At 44.2% G+C, this 15,300-nt stretch overlaps 1 protein-coding gene across 1 annotated transcript in view; it reads left to right on the top strand.

Annotated features, from left to right (window-relative positions):
- The window catches only part of REC8 (REC8 meiotic recombination protein), a 43,125-nt gene extending 31,505 nt beyond the window's left edge, over nt 1–11,620 (top strand). Inside the window, exons 16-19 of the mRNA XM_070743830.1 lie at nt 889–949; nt 3,901–4,011; nt 7,651–7,757; nt 11,381–11,620. Coding sequence (XP_070599931.1) covers nt 889–949; nt 3,901–4,011; nt 7,651–7,757; nt 11,381–11,481 — 380 coding nt within the window. The 3' untranslated portion in view covers nt 11,482–11,620. The remainder of the gene's footprint in view (nt 1–888; nt 950–3,900; nt 4,012–7,650; nt 7,758–11,380) is intronic.
- Nucleotides 11,621–15,300: the final 3,680 nt, after the last annotated feature.

Genomic DNA, 15,300 nt, shown 5'->3' with positions numbered 1-15,300 from the left:
GTACTCGCCCCTTACTGACCTCTTAGGAATCTGGAGAGGTCAACCGTGGATAATCTAAGGGTAAAGTGTTGGGGGTTTGGGGATGACACTATGGAGTCCGGTAATGAGTTCCACGCTTCAACAACTCGATTACTAAAGTCATATTTTTTACAGTCAAGTTTGGAGCGGTTAATATTAAGTTTAAATCTGTTGTGTGCTCTTGTGTTGTTGTAGTTGAAGTTGAAGTAGTCGCCTACAGGCAGGATGTTGTAGCATATGATCTTGTGGGCAATACTTAGATCTTGTTTAAGGCGTCTTAGTTCTAGGCTTTCTAGGCCCAGGATTGTAAGTCTAGTCTCGTAGGGTATTCTGTTTCGAGTGGAGGAGTGAAGGGCTCTTCTGGTGAAGTATCTTTGGACATTTTCAAGGGTGTTAATGTCTGAGAAGCGATATGGGTTCCAAACAGTTGAGCTGTATTCGAGGATGGGTCTGGCAAAAGTTTTGTAAGCTCTGGTAAGTAGAGTGAGATCTGTTACATAACAGATTAAAATGTTTCTCTGGCTGTCCCCCCTCATAATCACCCCTCTTTTTTCAAAATCTCCTGTCTACTATATTTAATTCTTCACTTTTGGTACATGTATTTTAACTTGTTGTCTCCATCATCTAAGAATTCTCCTTAAGGTCCTTTCCCCCCCCTTCACTTTGTTGAAGCTTACTACATACCCATTGTCTATTAAGAAAGTTACCCTCCATGGCTGGCTGAGTTGTAGTCCATAAGTCTTAAAGTGGCCAAGGTTGGAGACCCCTCCCCAAGACAGCCTTGGATACCCAGCTCATTCCTTCTCCTTCTCGTGCTCCAAAAGAGGAAACCTTGGAGCCATCTTGACCGACTCTTGGTCTTCCTTGCAGAAATATCCCTCGAGACGACTGAGGAAGAAGCTCGCCCAACTTTGGCAACACCTGAAGAGAGGTAAAAGTTACCTGCCTGCCCTCCCCCCCCACCGTAAGAAATGGGGTCTCTAGGGGACTGAGGGAGCAAACTTTCTTGGTGGTGTCTTTTTTTTTTTATGGTCACCGTGTTACCCCCACCCCCAAAAAAGATGTTGAGACTTTGGAAAAAGTGCAGAGAAGAACAACTACCCTTTCCAATGCTGCAACCTCCCCTACATGGCATTGGACCAGAATACCTCCGGAACCGCCTGCTACCGCACGAATCCCAGCGACCGATTTGGTCCCACAGAGTGGGCCTTCTCCGGGTCCCGTCAACTAAACAATGTCGGTTGGTGGGCCCCAGGGGAAGAGCCTTCTCTGTGGCGGCCCCGACTCTCTGGAACCAACTCCCCCCAGAGATTAGAACTGCCCCTACTCTCCTTGCCTTTCGTAAGCTCCTTAAAACCCACCTTTGTCGTCAGGCATGGGGGAACTGAGACATCTCCCCCGGGCATATACAATTTATGCATGGTATGTTTGTGTGTATGTTTGCTTAGTAAATGGGTTTTTTAAAAATATTTTAAACTATAATTTAGATTTGTCATGAATTGTTGCATTCTGTTGTGAGCCGCCCCGAGTCTGCGGAGGGGGCGGCATACAAATCTAAATAATAAATAAATAAATAAATTTGTATGCCGCCCCTCTTCATTGACTCGGGGCGGCTCACAACAATAACAAAGACAATGTAAGAACAAATCGAATAATTTAAAAAACACTAAAAACCCCATTATTAAAAGCAAGCATACCCACAAATATACCATGTATAAACTGTATAGGCCCAGGGGAGATGTCTCAGTTCCCCCATGCATGACGGCAGAGATGGGTCTTAAGAACTTTACGAAAGGCAAGGAGGGTGGGGGCAGTTCTGATCTTCGGGCGGAGCTGGTTCCAGAGGGTCGGGGCCGCCACAGAGAAGGCTCTTCTTCTGGGTCCTGCCAAACGACATTGTTCAGTCGACGGGACCCGGAGAAGGCCAACTCTGTGGGACCTAACCAATTGCTGGGATTCGTGCGGCAGAAGGCGGTCCCAGAGATATTCTGGTCCGATGCCATAAAGGGCTTTATAGGTCATAACCAACACTTTGAATTGTGATCGGAAATTGATCGGCAACCAATGCAGACTGCGGGGTGTTGGTGTAATATGGGCATACCTTGAAAAGAAGGACTTGCGTGGGTGGGGGGGCACATGGTAGCTGTCTCCCAGCTGCCCCAAAGAAGAGGCAGTGTGTGTGCCAAATTATTCTGCAAAGCTCCAGAGCCCCCCCCCCCCCCTCGGAGATGGTTCTGGAAACTATTTAACAATGGTTAAATAAAGCAGGGTGGGAGGGGATTTTTTTTCTCTAAATATAAGCAGCCTAGGAACGTAATCAGTGGAAGTGCCTCGTGATTGAACAAGGGTTTTTCTTGCCCTCCCCCTTCTTGGCGGGGGGGGAACACGAGGGGGGAGGCACTTTGGAGGGGGGGGTGATTGGGGTGAGGAAGGGAAAAATGAGTAAACCAAGAGCAAAACAAGAGGGGGGAAAGGGTTATTCTTGTATATTGTGAGTGAGTGTACTATAATGGTTTTAAATGTGTGAATGGTTACAGGATATTGAGGACGGCTAAGCAAAACAAGGTGGATATTATGATTTTATTAATTAATTAATTTTATTTATTTATTTATTTTGTCAAACAATTATAGGGTGGTAATTTGTACAAATAAAACATTAGATAAGTAATGATTAGTGATGGGCGAACCCGAAGTTCGGACAAACTTCGCGTAAAGTTCAGCCGAACCCGAATTCCGAACGCTACGTGACGTCAAAGCTCCGCCCCCAGAATCCCATCATTTTTTATTTTGATGGATTTTTTATTTTTATTTATTTTTATTGTTATGAAAAAGGACGCCGCACCGGCGCTGCAAGCAAAGGGAGGTCCTTTTTCGTAAAAATAACAATGTTTATTTTTACGTGAAAAGACCTCCCTTTGAAGGAGCTGGGGAATCCCTCCCACGAAGAGATTCCAGGGGCGGAGCTTTGACATCACGTATAACGGCAGGTTGCTAAGGACGCCAAGGTGATCACTTCCTGGATTCCATGCTCTTGAGTTTAAAATACAAGAAACACCCCCGGATTTGGTGGTAGGGCGTGAATGTTTTTCTGGTGGTGGGCACTAATCACAAAGCACCTGTTTTATGTCATGTGTGTGTTTATCCCAGCGACCGGTTAGGTCCCACAGAGTTGGCCTTCTCTGGGTCCCGTCGACTAATCAATGTCATTTGGCAGGACCCAGGGGAAGAGCCTTCTCTGTGGCGGCCCCGGCCCTCTGGAACCAACTCCCCCCAGAGATCAGAATTGCCGCCACCCTCCTTGCCTTTCGTAAACTTGTCAAAACCCACCTTTGCCGTCAGGCATGGGGGAATTGAAATATCTTCCCCAGGCCTATATAATTTATGTATGGTGTGTTGTGTGCATGTTTTTTTAAATTATGGGTTTTTAATTTCGTATTAATAGATTTGTATTGTACATTGTTTCTATCACTGCTGTGAGCCGCCCCAAGTCTACGGAGAGGGGCGGCATACAAATGTAATAAATAAATAAATATTTGAAAAAATCAATTAAAAATATTTAAATAGTTCAAAAAAACAAAGAAAACAAAGCTCCAGAGAGCAGGACAAGAAACAATGGGTGGAAACTTATCAAGGAGAGAAGTGACCTGGAATTCAGGAGGAATTTCCTGACAATTAAAACAATCAACCAGCGGAACAGCTGGCCACCAGAGGTTGGTGAATGTTCCATCACTGGAAGTATTAAGAGGAGATTGGAGCCCTTTAATGTCTGGAATGATATAGGGTCTCCTGCTTGAGCAGGCAGGATGGACTAGAAGACCTTCAAGGTGCCCTCCAGCTCTACACTGATGGATTGAACTGACTCTTCCTTCCCTCCCTCAACAGGATTATCCTTGAACTGGAAAGCGGGGCCTTACCCGTCGTGCCTGAACTCCCCGAAATAAGTTTTGAGTTGCCGCTGGACAAGAACATGATCACCTTGGACTATGTCTGCAGGTAAGGTGCCTCCCCCCCTCCCTGTCTCCTGCTAAGGCCCGAATTCCTCCGCTTTCCCGAAAATGGGTTTTCACCTTTTAAGGCAGGGGTCCCCAAACTTTTTACACAGGGGGCCAGTTCACTGTCCCTCGGACTGTTGGAGGGCCGGACTATAAAAAAAACTATGAACAGATTCCTATGTGCACTGCACATACCTTATTTCTTTGTCTCTCTCTCTCACACTCTCTTTCTCCCTCTCTTGCTTTCTCTCTCTCTCTTTTGCTCTCTCTCATTCTCTCTTGCTTTCTTTCTGTCTCTTGCTCTCTGTCTCTTTCTCACTCTCTCTCTTGCTATCTCTCTTCCTCCCTCCCTTTCTCTCTTGCTCTCTTTTTCCCCTCCCTTCCCTCCCTCCCCTCCCTCCTTCCTTCCTCTCCACTTCTCTTTCCCTCGCTCTTTTCCCCTTCTCTTTCCCTTTTCTTCCTTCCTCTCCTCTTCTCTTTCCCTCGCTCTTTTTCCATTCTCTTTCCCTTTTCTTCCTTCCTCTCCACTTCTCTTTCCTTTGCTCTTTTTCCCTTCTCTTTCCCTTTTCTTCCTTCCTCTCCACTTCTCTTTCCCTCGCTCTTTTTCCCTTCTCTTTCCCTTTTCTTCCTTCCTCTCCACTTCTCTTTCCCTCGCTCTTTTTCCCTTCTCTTTCCCTTTTCTTCCTTCCTCTCCACTTCTCTTTCCCTCGCTCTTTTTCCATTCTCTTTCCCTTTTCTTCCTTCCTCTCCACTTCTCTTTCCTTCGCTCTTTTTCCCTTCTCTTTCCCTTTTCTTCCTTCCTCTTCACTTCTGTTTCCCTCGCTCTTTTTCCCTTCTCTTTCCCTTTTCTTCCTTCCTCTCCACTTCTCTTTCCCTCGCTCTTTTTCCATTCTCTTTCCCTTTTCTTCCTTCCTCTCCACTTCTCTTTCCCTCGCTCTTTTTCCCTTCTCTTTCCCTTTTCTTCCTTCCTCTCCACTTCTGTTTCCCTCGCACTTTTTCCCTTCTCTTTCCCTTTTCTTCCTTCCTCTCCTCTTCTCTTTCCCTCGCTCTTTTTCCATTCTCTTTCCTTTTTCTTCCTTCCTCTCCACTTCTCTTTCCCTCACTCTTTTTCCTTTCTCTTTCCCTTTTCTTCCTTCCTCTCCACTTCTGTTTCCCTCGCACTTTTTCCCTTCTCTTTCCCTTTTCTTCCTTCCTCTCCTCTTCTCTTTCCCTCGCTCTTTTTCCATTCTCTTTCCCTTTTCTGCCTTCCTCTCCTCTTCTCTTTCCCTCGCTCTTTTTCCCTTCTCTTTCCCTTTTCTTCCTTCCTCTCCTCTTCTCTTTCCCTCGCTCTTTTTCCATTCTCTTTCCCTTTTCTTCCTTCCTCTCCACTTCTCTTTCCCTCGCTCTTTTTCCATTCTCTTTCCCTTTTCTTCCTTCCTCTCCACTTCTCTTTCCCTCGCTCTTTTCCCCTTCTCTTTCCCTTTTCTTCCTTCCTCTCCTCTTCTCTTTCCCTCGCTCTTTTTCCATTCTCTTTCCCTTTTCCTCCTTCCTCTCCACTTCTGTTTCACTCGCTCTTTTTCCATTCTCTTTCCCTTTTCTTCCTTCCTCTCCACTTCTGTTTCCCTTGCTCTTTTTCCCTTCTCTTTCCCTTTTCTTCCTTCCTCTCTTCTCTTTCCCTCGATCTTTTTCCCTTCTCTTTCCCTTTTCTTCCTTCCTCTCCTCTTCTCTTTCCCTCGCTCTTTTTCCATTCTCTTTCCCTTTTCTTCCTTCCTCTCCTCTTCTCTTTCCCTCGCTCTTTTTCTCTTCTCTTTCCCTTTTCTTCCTTCCTCTCCTCTTCTCTTTCCCTCGCTCTTTTCCCCTTCTCTTTCCCTTTTCTTCCTTCCTCTCCACTTCTCTTTCCCTCACTCTTTTTCTCTTCTCTTTCCCTTTTCTTCCTTCCTCTCCACTTCTCTTTCCCTCACTCTTTTTCCATTCTCTTTCCCTTTTCCTCCTTCCTCTCCACTTCTCTTTCCCTCGCTCTTTTCCCCTTCTCTTTCCCTTTTCTTCCTTCCTCTCCACTTCTCTTTCCCTCGCTCTTTTTCCATTCTCTTTCCCTTTTCTTCCTTCCTCTCAACTTCTGTTTCCCTCGCTGTTTTTCCCTTCTCTTTCCCTTTTCTTCCTTCCTTTCCTCTTCTCTTTCCCTCACTCTTTTTCCATTCTCTTTCCCTTTTCTTCCTTCCTCTCCACTTCTCTTTCCCTCGCTCTTTTTCCATTCTCTTTCCCTCTTCTTCCTTCCTCTCCACTTCTCTTTCCCTCCCTCTCTTTCCCTTCTTTTTCCCTTTTCTTTCTTTCTGTCCACTTCTCTCTCTCTCTTTTCCCTCTTTCACCCTCCTTCTTCTCTCCCCGCGGAGGACTCGCCCGACAAACCTCCACCCTCTGGCCCCGGACTCCCATTCAATCCCCATTCAGAAAACGGGAGCTAGCAACTCAAAGAGGAGGAGGAGGTGGCGTGTGTGTGCGTGTGTATGTGTTTGTGTTGTGCCCAGCTCGGTGAGATGAGATTGAGGGGGACGTTCTCACTGCTTTTCCAGTGCGGCCTTGGAAAAGACCCACGGGCCAGATAAATGGCCTCAGCAGGCCGCATGTGGCCCGCGGGCTGTAGTTTGGGGACTGCTGTTTTAAGGGTTTCAAAAGAGCCATTTCTTTTTAAAAATGGCAACAAGAGCTTCTTGTCTTTCCTCCAGAGGAAGCTGACGACAGAGGTGGGTTTTGAGGAGGGGGGGAGGAGGCCACTCGCCCCCCCAGGAAAGAGGTGCAGGAAAGCAGCGTGTTTAAAAGGTGCGCTGCTTTCACAGAAAGCAAAACTGGCTTTCCTGGCCGGCACAGGGCTTTCCCGCCGCTCCCCCCCGAAAACACAACGGAGGATGACAGGCAGGACGAAGCGGGGTGGAGCAACGTGAGGCTCAAGCAGGCAGCTTCCATGCTTTTCTTTCGGCGGAAGAGAAGGAGAGGGGGCGGATCGGGCGGGTGAGTGGCAGCACCTTCTACTGCCGGCGCCTCCCCGCCCCCCCCCGCGGGCTGGCAGGGGGATGGGGACTGCGCGCCCGTGGAAAAGGGTGCGTGGGGGGTACTTTGGGGTGCGCACGTGCTCACGCGCGCATCCTACGGGGAACGGTGGGCCCCGCCCCTTCTTAGATTAGATTAGATTTCTTGGATTTATATGCCGCCCCTCTCCGCAGACCTCGGGTCGGCTCACAACAATGGTAAAAACAGTACATAGTACCAAATCTAATATTTAGCAATCTAAATTAGAGTTTTGGGTTAAAAAGTCCAAAAAAAAAAGAAACCCCAATATATAAAAGACCAGCACACAATCAATCATACATCAGAACTACATGGGCAAGGGGGAGATGTTTCAATTCCCCCATGCCTGACGGCAGAGGTAGGTTTTAAGGAGTTTACGAAAGGCAAAGAGGGTGGGGGCAATCCTAATCTCCGGGGGGTAGCTGGTTCCAGAGAGTCGGAGCCACCACAGAGAAGGCTCTTCCCCTGGGTCCCGCCAGACGACATTGTTTAGTCGACGGGACCCGGAGAAGACAAACTCTGTGGGACCTAACCGGTCGCTGGGTTCCTCCTTCCCAAGGCCCACTCCTACAGTCTCCTCTGACTTTTTCCTCTGCAGGTTGGTGGCAGCCAAACTGGAAGAGTTTGAACAGGTGGATTTTGAGCAGTTGGTGCCCCTCTCGACATCCAGAGCTGTGGCAAGCCGAGTTTTCCAATTGTGTTTAGGTGCGTGTTTCCTAGGACCTCCGTCATAGAAACATAGAAGACTGACGGCAGAAAAAGACCTCATGGTCCATCTAGTCTGCCCTTATACTATTTCCTGTATTTTATCTTAGGATGGATATATGTTTATCCCAGGCATGTTTAAATTCAGTTACTGTGGATTTATCTTCCACGTCTGCTGGAAGTTTGTTCCAAGGATCTACTACTCTTTCAGTAAAATAATATTTTCTCATGTTGCTTTTGATCTTTCCCCCAACTAACCTCAGATTTGAAGTTATATTTGGTGGGTGGGGGTTTGGGGGGTGGAGTAGGGAGACGTGGGTGGGGTGGGGGCTTCGAGGCTCGGTGAGGGTCGGTTCCCCAAAGGGGAAAGGATTGGACTGGAATCGAATCATACCTTTATTTTGCAGCTTGTTGGGATAAATTGAAATGTTGGTTTATTGTAGTCGTGTTTTGAGGGGTCTCTCTTGTGCTTCCTGCAGCGGTTGTTGGTTTTGAGGATGGAAAGATGCTTGTTTGGAAGGGAGAGAATACTATCTATCTATCTATCTATCTATCTATCTATCTATCTATCTATCTATCTATCTATTTTGAGCTTTTTAGCTCTCATCAGCTAGGCATGCCCTTATGGGATTCGAACCTGGGCTGGGTATTTTAACTTCTAGGCCACAGGCTCAAGCTAGGGGAAATTTAAGTGTTTTTCTGTCTAGTCCTATCTCTATATCTATCTATCTATCTATCTATCTATCTATCTATCTATCTATCTATCTATCTATCTATCTATCTGAAGTTAGTTGGGGGAAAGATCAAAAGCAACATGAGAAAATATTATTTTACTGAAAGAGTAGTAGATCCTTGGAACAAACTTCCAGCAGACGTGGTAGATAAATCCACAGTAACTGAATTTAAACATGCCTGGGATAAACATATATCCATCCTAAGATAAAATACAGAAAATAGTATAAGGGCAGACTAGATGGACCATGGGGTCTTTTTCTGCCGTCAGACTTCTATGTTTCTATGTTTCTATTGTGTCCCCTTGTTCTTGTGTTCACTTTCCTATTAAAAACGCTTCCCTCCTGGACCTTATTTAATCCTTTAACATATTTAAATGTTTCGATCATGTCCCCCCTTTTCCTTCTGTCCTCCAGACTATACAGATTGAGTTCATGAAGTCTTTCCTGATACGTTTTATGCTTAAGACCTTCCACCATTCTTGTAGCCCATCTTTGGACCCCTTCAATTTTGTCAATATCTTTTTATAGGTGAGGTCTCCAGAACTGGACACAGTATTATTCCAAATGTGGTCTCACCAGCACTCTATACAGCGGGATCACAATCTCCCTCTTCCTGCTTGTTATACCTCTAGCTATGCAGCCAAGCATCCTACTTGCTTTCCCTACCACCTGACTGCATGGCTTCTTTTCCCTCATTTATGCATGGTTGATGCCCTTCCTTTAACTCCCACTTGCCGAAATTACAAGAAAACAAGCTTCTAGTCCTTTTGAGTTTCCTGGTTCCTCTATGTAGCACAAGGGCTGGGAAATGAGAAAAAAAAATTAACATTCCTTATTGCCATTTTGCAAAAACAAAACCACAAGTCAAGCCTTTTGCTCTTGCGTGAATGCATGAAGATATGTAAAATATAGCTGGTCCTCGATTTACGGCTGCATTTTAAGCTCAGCATTACAGATGCAAAGCTGTAGAGAGACTGCACCTGATTTTTTTTTTTAAATATATAGCCGTTAAAGAGAACCAGTGTGGTCCTTATGGACTTAAGATTGCTAAGCCAACGTGGCCGTTATTAAATCAATGCATTTTACGGGCATCTTTTGGTATGAAGCCAAAGTAAACAGCAATTTCTGGCAAGATGATGATGATGATGATGATGATGATGATGATAATAATAATAATAATAATAATAATACTCTGTAAAGAAACAGATGAAACAATCGATCACATACTCAGCTGCTGCAAAAAGATTGCACAGACTGACTACAAGCATAGACATGATACTGTGGCACAGATGATCCACTGGAACTTGTGCCAGAACTACCATTTACCAGTGGCAAAGAACTGGTGGGATCATAAGCCCCGAAAAAGTGGTCGAAAATGAGCAAGCAAAACTACTGTGGGACTTCCGACTTCAGACTGACCGAATTCTGAAGCATAACACACCAGACATTGTGATCGTGGAGAAAAAGAAAGTATGGATCATCGACATCACAATCCCAGGAGACAGCAGAATTGAGGAGAAGCAGCTAGAGAAATTAGTGAAATACGAAGATCTAAAAATCGAGCTGCAATGACTCTGGCATAAGCCAGTGAAAGTGGTCCCAGTGGTACTTGGCACGCTGGGCGCAGTGCCAAAGGATCTCAGCGGACATTTGAAAACCATAGGAATTGACAAAATCTCCACCTGTCAATTGCAAAAGGCCGCTTTACTGGGATAGGCAAACATAATTCGCCGCTACCTCACGCAGTCCTAGGTGCTTGGGAAGCGCCCAAATGGTGATGAAATGCGAAATCCAGCATAGTGATCTCGTTTGCTGTGTTGTACTGACATAATAATAATAATAATAATAATAATAATAATAATAATAATAATAATAATAATAATAATAATAATAATATCATAAATTGTGCTCACTACTGCAAATGGCCATATAATACAGGCTTATATGAGATTGTACAACCACTGTTTGAACTTAAATGGTCAAAGCAATGGAAACTGCAGTTTAATGTTTCCAAATGTAAAATAATGCACTTGGGGAAAAAGAATCCTCAATCTGACTATTGTATTGGCAGTTCTGTGTTAGCAAAAACTTCAGAAATGAAGGATTTAGGGGTAGTGATTTCTGACACTCTCAAAATGGGTGAACAGTGTGGTCCGGCGGTAGGAAAAGCAAGTAGGATGCTTGGCTGCATAGCTAGAGGTATAACAAGCAGGAAGAGGGAGATTGTGATCCCCTTATATAGAGCGCTGGTGAGACCACATTTGGAATACTGTGTTCAGTTCTGGAGACCTCACCTACAAAAAGAGATGGATAAAATTGAAGGGGTCCAAAGACAGGCTACAAGAATGGTGGAAGGTCTTAAGCATAAAACGTATCAGGAAAGACTTCATGAACTCAATCTGTATAGTCTGGAGGACAGAAGGAAAAGGGGGGACATGATCGAAACATTTAAATATGTTAAAGGGTTAAATAAGGTTCAGGAGGGAAGTGTTTTTAATAGGAAAGTGAACACAAGAACAAGGGGACACAATCTGAGGTTAGTTGGCAGAAAGATTAGAAGTAACGTGAGAAAATATTTTACTGAAAAAGTAGTAGATCCTTGGAACAAACTTCCAGCAGACGTGGTAGATAAATCCACAGTAACTGAACTTAAACATGCCTGGGGTAAACATATATCCATCCTAAGATAAAATACAGAAAATAGTATAAGGGCAGACTAGATGGACCATGAGGTCTTTTTCTGCCATCAGTCTTCTATGTTTCTATGTTTCTAACTTCAAATTCTGGGTCATAAGTTAGCCCCGGGGAGGTCTGTTTTGTAACTTTGAACAGGCGGTCCTTAAGCCGAGGACTGTATCCTCCATACAATGTCTTTCTTCTTCTCCCTAGATCTTGCTACAAGTAAGTTCCTGATCTTGGAACAAAAGAAGGATTATGATCAGATCGGTCGGATCACCATTAAGCATGGAGCTCGTTTCCATCACGGCTAGCAGATTCCAATCTGGATCTTGTGCGGCTTTTCAGATGAGGGCGTGGGGCGTTTTTCCCCATTCCATTCCCCCACCCTCCAAAAAAAACAAAAACAAACCCCAGCTACCTCCTTGGTGAAGTTTCAGGTTTGCCAGGAAGACCCCATTTCATGTTTTGGGTTGCCGACGTATTGGCAAGTTTCAGTTCTTTGCCTTTCTCTACTCTTATTTTTATTTTTTTGGTCAATAAATCTGTTGAGATTTATATTGCAAAAAGAGAGTTATAGTTTTTGAATTTCCCAGTATAGGCTGCTCTAAATAATCTGTATAATTGAGATTGACAAAATAACTGTTTAAGGTGCTGGCTTAGAAACCAGGAGATGGCGAGTTCTAGACCCGTCTGAAGTACGAAAGTCGGCTGAGTGACTTTGGGCCAATCACCAGGAGACTTTGAGTTCTAGTCCCGCCTTAAGCATGCAAGTCACCAGGTTACTCTGGGCCATTCATAGATGGAGAGTTCTAGTCCAACCTTAGGCATGAAAGCCAGCCAGGAGACTTGGGCCAATCACCAGGAGACTGTGAGCTCTAGTCCCGCCTTAGGCATGAAAGCCAGCCAGGAGACTTTGGGCCAATCACCAGGAGACTGTGAGCTCTAGTCCCGCCTTAGGCATGAAAGCCAGCCAGGAGACTTTGGGCCAATCACCAGGAGACTGTGAGCTCTAGTCCCGCCTTAGGCATGAAAGCCAGCCAGGAGACTTTGGGCCAATCACCAGGAGACTGTGAGCTCTAGTCCCGCCTTAGGCATGAAAGCCAGCCAGGAGACTTTGGGCCAATCACCAGGAGACTGTGAGCTCTAGTCCCGCCTTAGGCATGAAAGCCAGCCAGGAGACTTTATTTATTTATTTATTTATTCATTCATTCATTCATTCATTCATTCATTCATTCATTCATTCATTTATTTATTAGATTTGTATGCCGCCCCTCTCCGTAGACTCGGGGCGGCTCACAACAATAATAAAACAATGTATGACAAATCTAATACTTAAAGTAACGAAAAACCCCTTATTAAAAAGTAAAACATACACACAAACATACCATGCATAAATTATATAGGCCTGGGGGAGGGAGATATCTCAATTCCCTCATGCCTGACGACAGCGGTGGGTTTTAAGGAGCTTACGAAAGGCAAGGAGGGTGGGGGCAATTCTGATCTCTGGGGGAGATCAGAATAAAATTACTTTCTATATGTAATTTTTGCACCTTTTGCCTCAGATGTTGCTTTCAACTTGTTGCTATCAGTTCTTATCTAGTAAAAGTACCTTTCTCTACAATCATGGACTTTGGGTTTTCCTTTCCAGGGTTTTGAGAGGCGGTACATCTGACATTAAGCAAGATTTGCTTTATCAGCCAGCCCGGGAGAAAACCCTCTACTGTGAGGGCTGAGCAAAAATGTGTTTAGCTCAGGTAGTGACCAGGAGGACTTGGGAGCTCCTGGGTTGACTCTCCCCCAGGCCCACCATGGCTGGAAGAAATTGGAGCGGGTGTATGAGCCACAGATTGAAGAGAAGCTGGTCAGAGCCAAATGGTCATTGGGCATGGATCGGATGGAGGCTCCAGAGGAAATCCCCCCCCCCCAAGTAACTGTGGCCAGATGTCAAAGGGGAGATGCTGCTGAGCAGGAAGAAGACAAAGGCTTTCACACACTAAGTCACTCCATCTTATTGGAACTAAACTAGGCCTACTTCCTTCCATTTAGATCTAAGCACTTGCAGGCACATGTACAGATCCAATCACCAGGAGACTGTGAGCTCTAGTTCCGCCTTAGGCATGAAAGCCAGCCAGGAGACTTTGGGCCAATCACCAGGAGACAGTGCTTTCTATTCTATTCTATTCTATTATTCTATTCTATTATCATTATCATTTTATTATTCTATTCTATTATTCTATTCTATTTTATTCTATTAATTAATAAATAATAATAATAATAATAATAATAATTTATTAGATTTGTATGCCGCCCCTCTCCATAGACTCTCCATAGTAGTAATCTATTATTCTTCTATTTATTCCATTCCATTCCATATTTTCTGTCTGTCTGTCTGTCTGTCTGTCTGTCTGTCTGTCTGTCTGTCTGTCTGTCTGTCTATCTATCTATTTATCTATCTATTTATTTATCTATTTCTTTAATTTGATTTCTAGGCCGCCCAATCCCAAAGGACTCAGGGCAGCTTACAACATGAAAAAAATGAACTAATTTCTAAAATCCTAATTAAAACTTAAAACTTAAACTTAAGAAACTTATTCTATTCTATTCTTATTCTATTCTATTATCATTATTCTATTATTGTTCTTCTATTCTATTATTATCTATTATAATTATATATTCTATTATTAGTCTATTATTATTCTATTTTATTCTATTATTATTAGTCTATTATTATTTTATTCTATTTATTCCATTCCATTCTCCAATGCACAACTTAGGAGAGTCAGTCTGATTGGTAGGGACTGAGTTCTAAATTTAAATATTTAATTAGGTAATGCCCCCTAGCTACCTAGGAAGACAGTTTTTTAAAAAACTCAGTCGTAGTGTAGGGACGCAATTTCTTTTCTCCTGACGACTTGAGTTATTACATGTTGGACTCTCCTTATAATAAATTCAATTAACACACTCAAAGTTTATGGCTGGTTACCCGCTACACTGGCAAGAACCGCCTTACTGCCTTCTTCCTTGGGGTCACTTTCCCCAGCGGATACCACCCCTTTAAATGAGGCTTAATCACCTTCCATAAAAAAATTGGGAAGTTGTTCTGTCGGGCTCTCTGGTAGACTCCTCCCAAAAATTCACAGGTACAAATTTCAGACACACACATGTTTGAAAATTCAAAAAAATGTTCTTTATAATGAAAATTCACTGAAACCAAGCCCTCTTTTGGTATAGCAAAGAGCACTCGTCTCCAAACAAACTGGTAATTTGTACAAGTCCCTTATCAGTTCTGTGATACTTAGCTTGCAGCTGTGAGGCAATTCACAGTCCTTCTTCTTTCACAAAGTGAAACACACTTTGCCCTGGTTTAGTTTCAAAGCGGGGGAAAATCAGCACATAAAAGGTCAAAGTCAGTAAAGCAGTCACGAAACACAAGGATCAGATAATCTCCACAATGGCCAAACCCACAGGCTGCTATTTATAGCAGCCTCACTAATGACCACAGCCCCACCCAACCACAGGTGGCCTCATTTTCTTTGATAATAATCTCTCAGTTGTTGCTGCCTATGCATCGCTCTCCGCATGCGTGGCTGTATCATTAACTCTTGTTCCGAATCCAAGGAGGAGCTAGATAATTGATCTCCTTCTGAGCTGTCTGCCACACTCTCCTCCTCCCTGTCACTCATGTCTTCTTGGTCACAGGAGCCTTCATCAGCAGATTCCACCGGAGGCAAAACAGGCCTGCAGCATGTGGATGTCTCCCCCACATCCACAGTCCTTGGGGCAGGAGCTGGGCCAGAGCCAACCACAACAGAAGTTTATCCTTAGAGGACAAATTGGTCCTCTAAGGGTAAACTGGCCACTGTAGCCAGTAGTAACAGCTTTAGGCTTTAGATTACATAGAGAAAGGAAAGGCAGAGAAAGAAGGTGTCCCTGTGGTTGACCCCAAATTACATTTAGAGAGAGCACCAGTGTCTTTAGATTACACAGAAAAAGCTGGGAAATCCACTATTGCCTAGAGGCTTTATATTTGATAGGAAAAGGAAATACAAAGGAAGAAATTGACAGAAGGTGGCCCTGTAGTGGACCCCAAATGACATTTGCCAGAGAGCTCTTTGTGGCTTTAATTTAGA

This window comes from Erythrolamprus reginae, chromosome 2 (genome assembly GCF_031021105.1).
Source record: "Erythrolamprus reginae isolate rEryReg1 chromosome 2, rEryReg1.hap1, whole genome shotgun sequence".
Taxonomy (NCBI): domain Eukaryota; kingdom Metazoa; phylum Chordata; class Lepidosauria; order Squamata; family Dipsadidae; genus Erythrolamprus; species Erythrolamprus reginae.
This window is presented reverse-complemented; position numbering and strand designations above follow the sequence as displayed.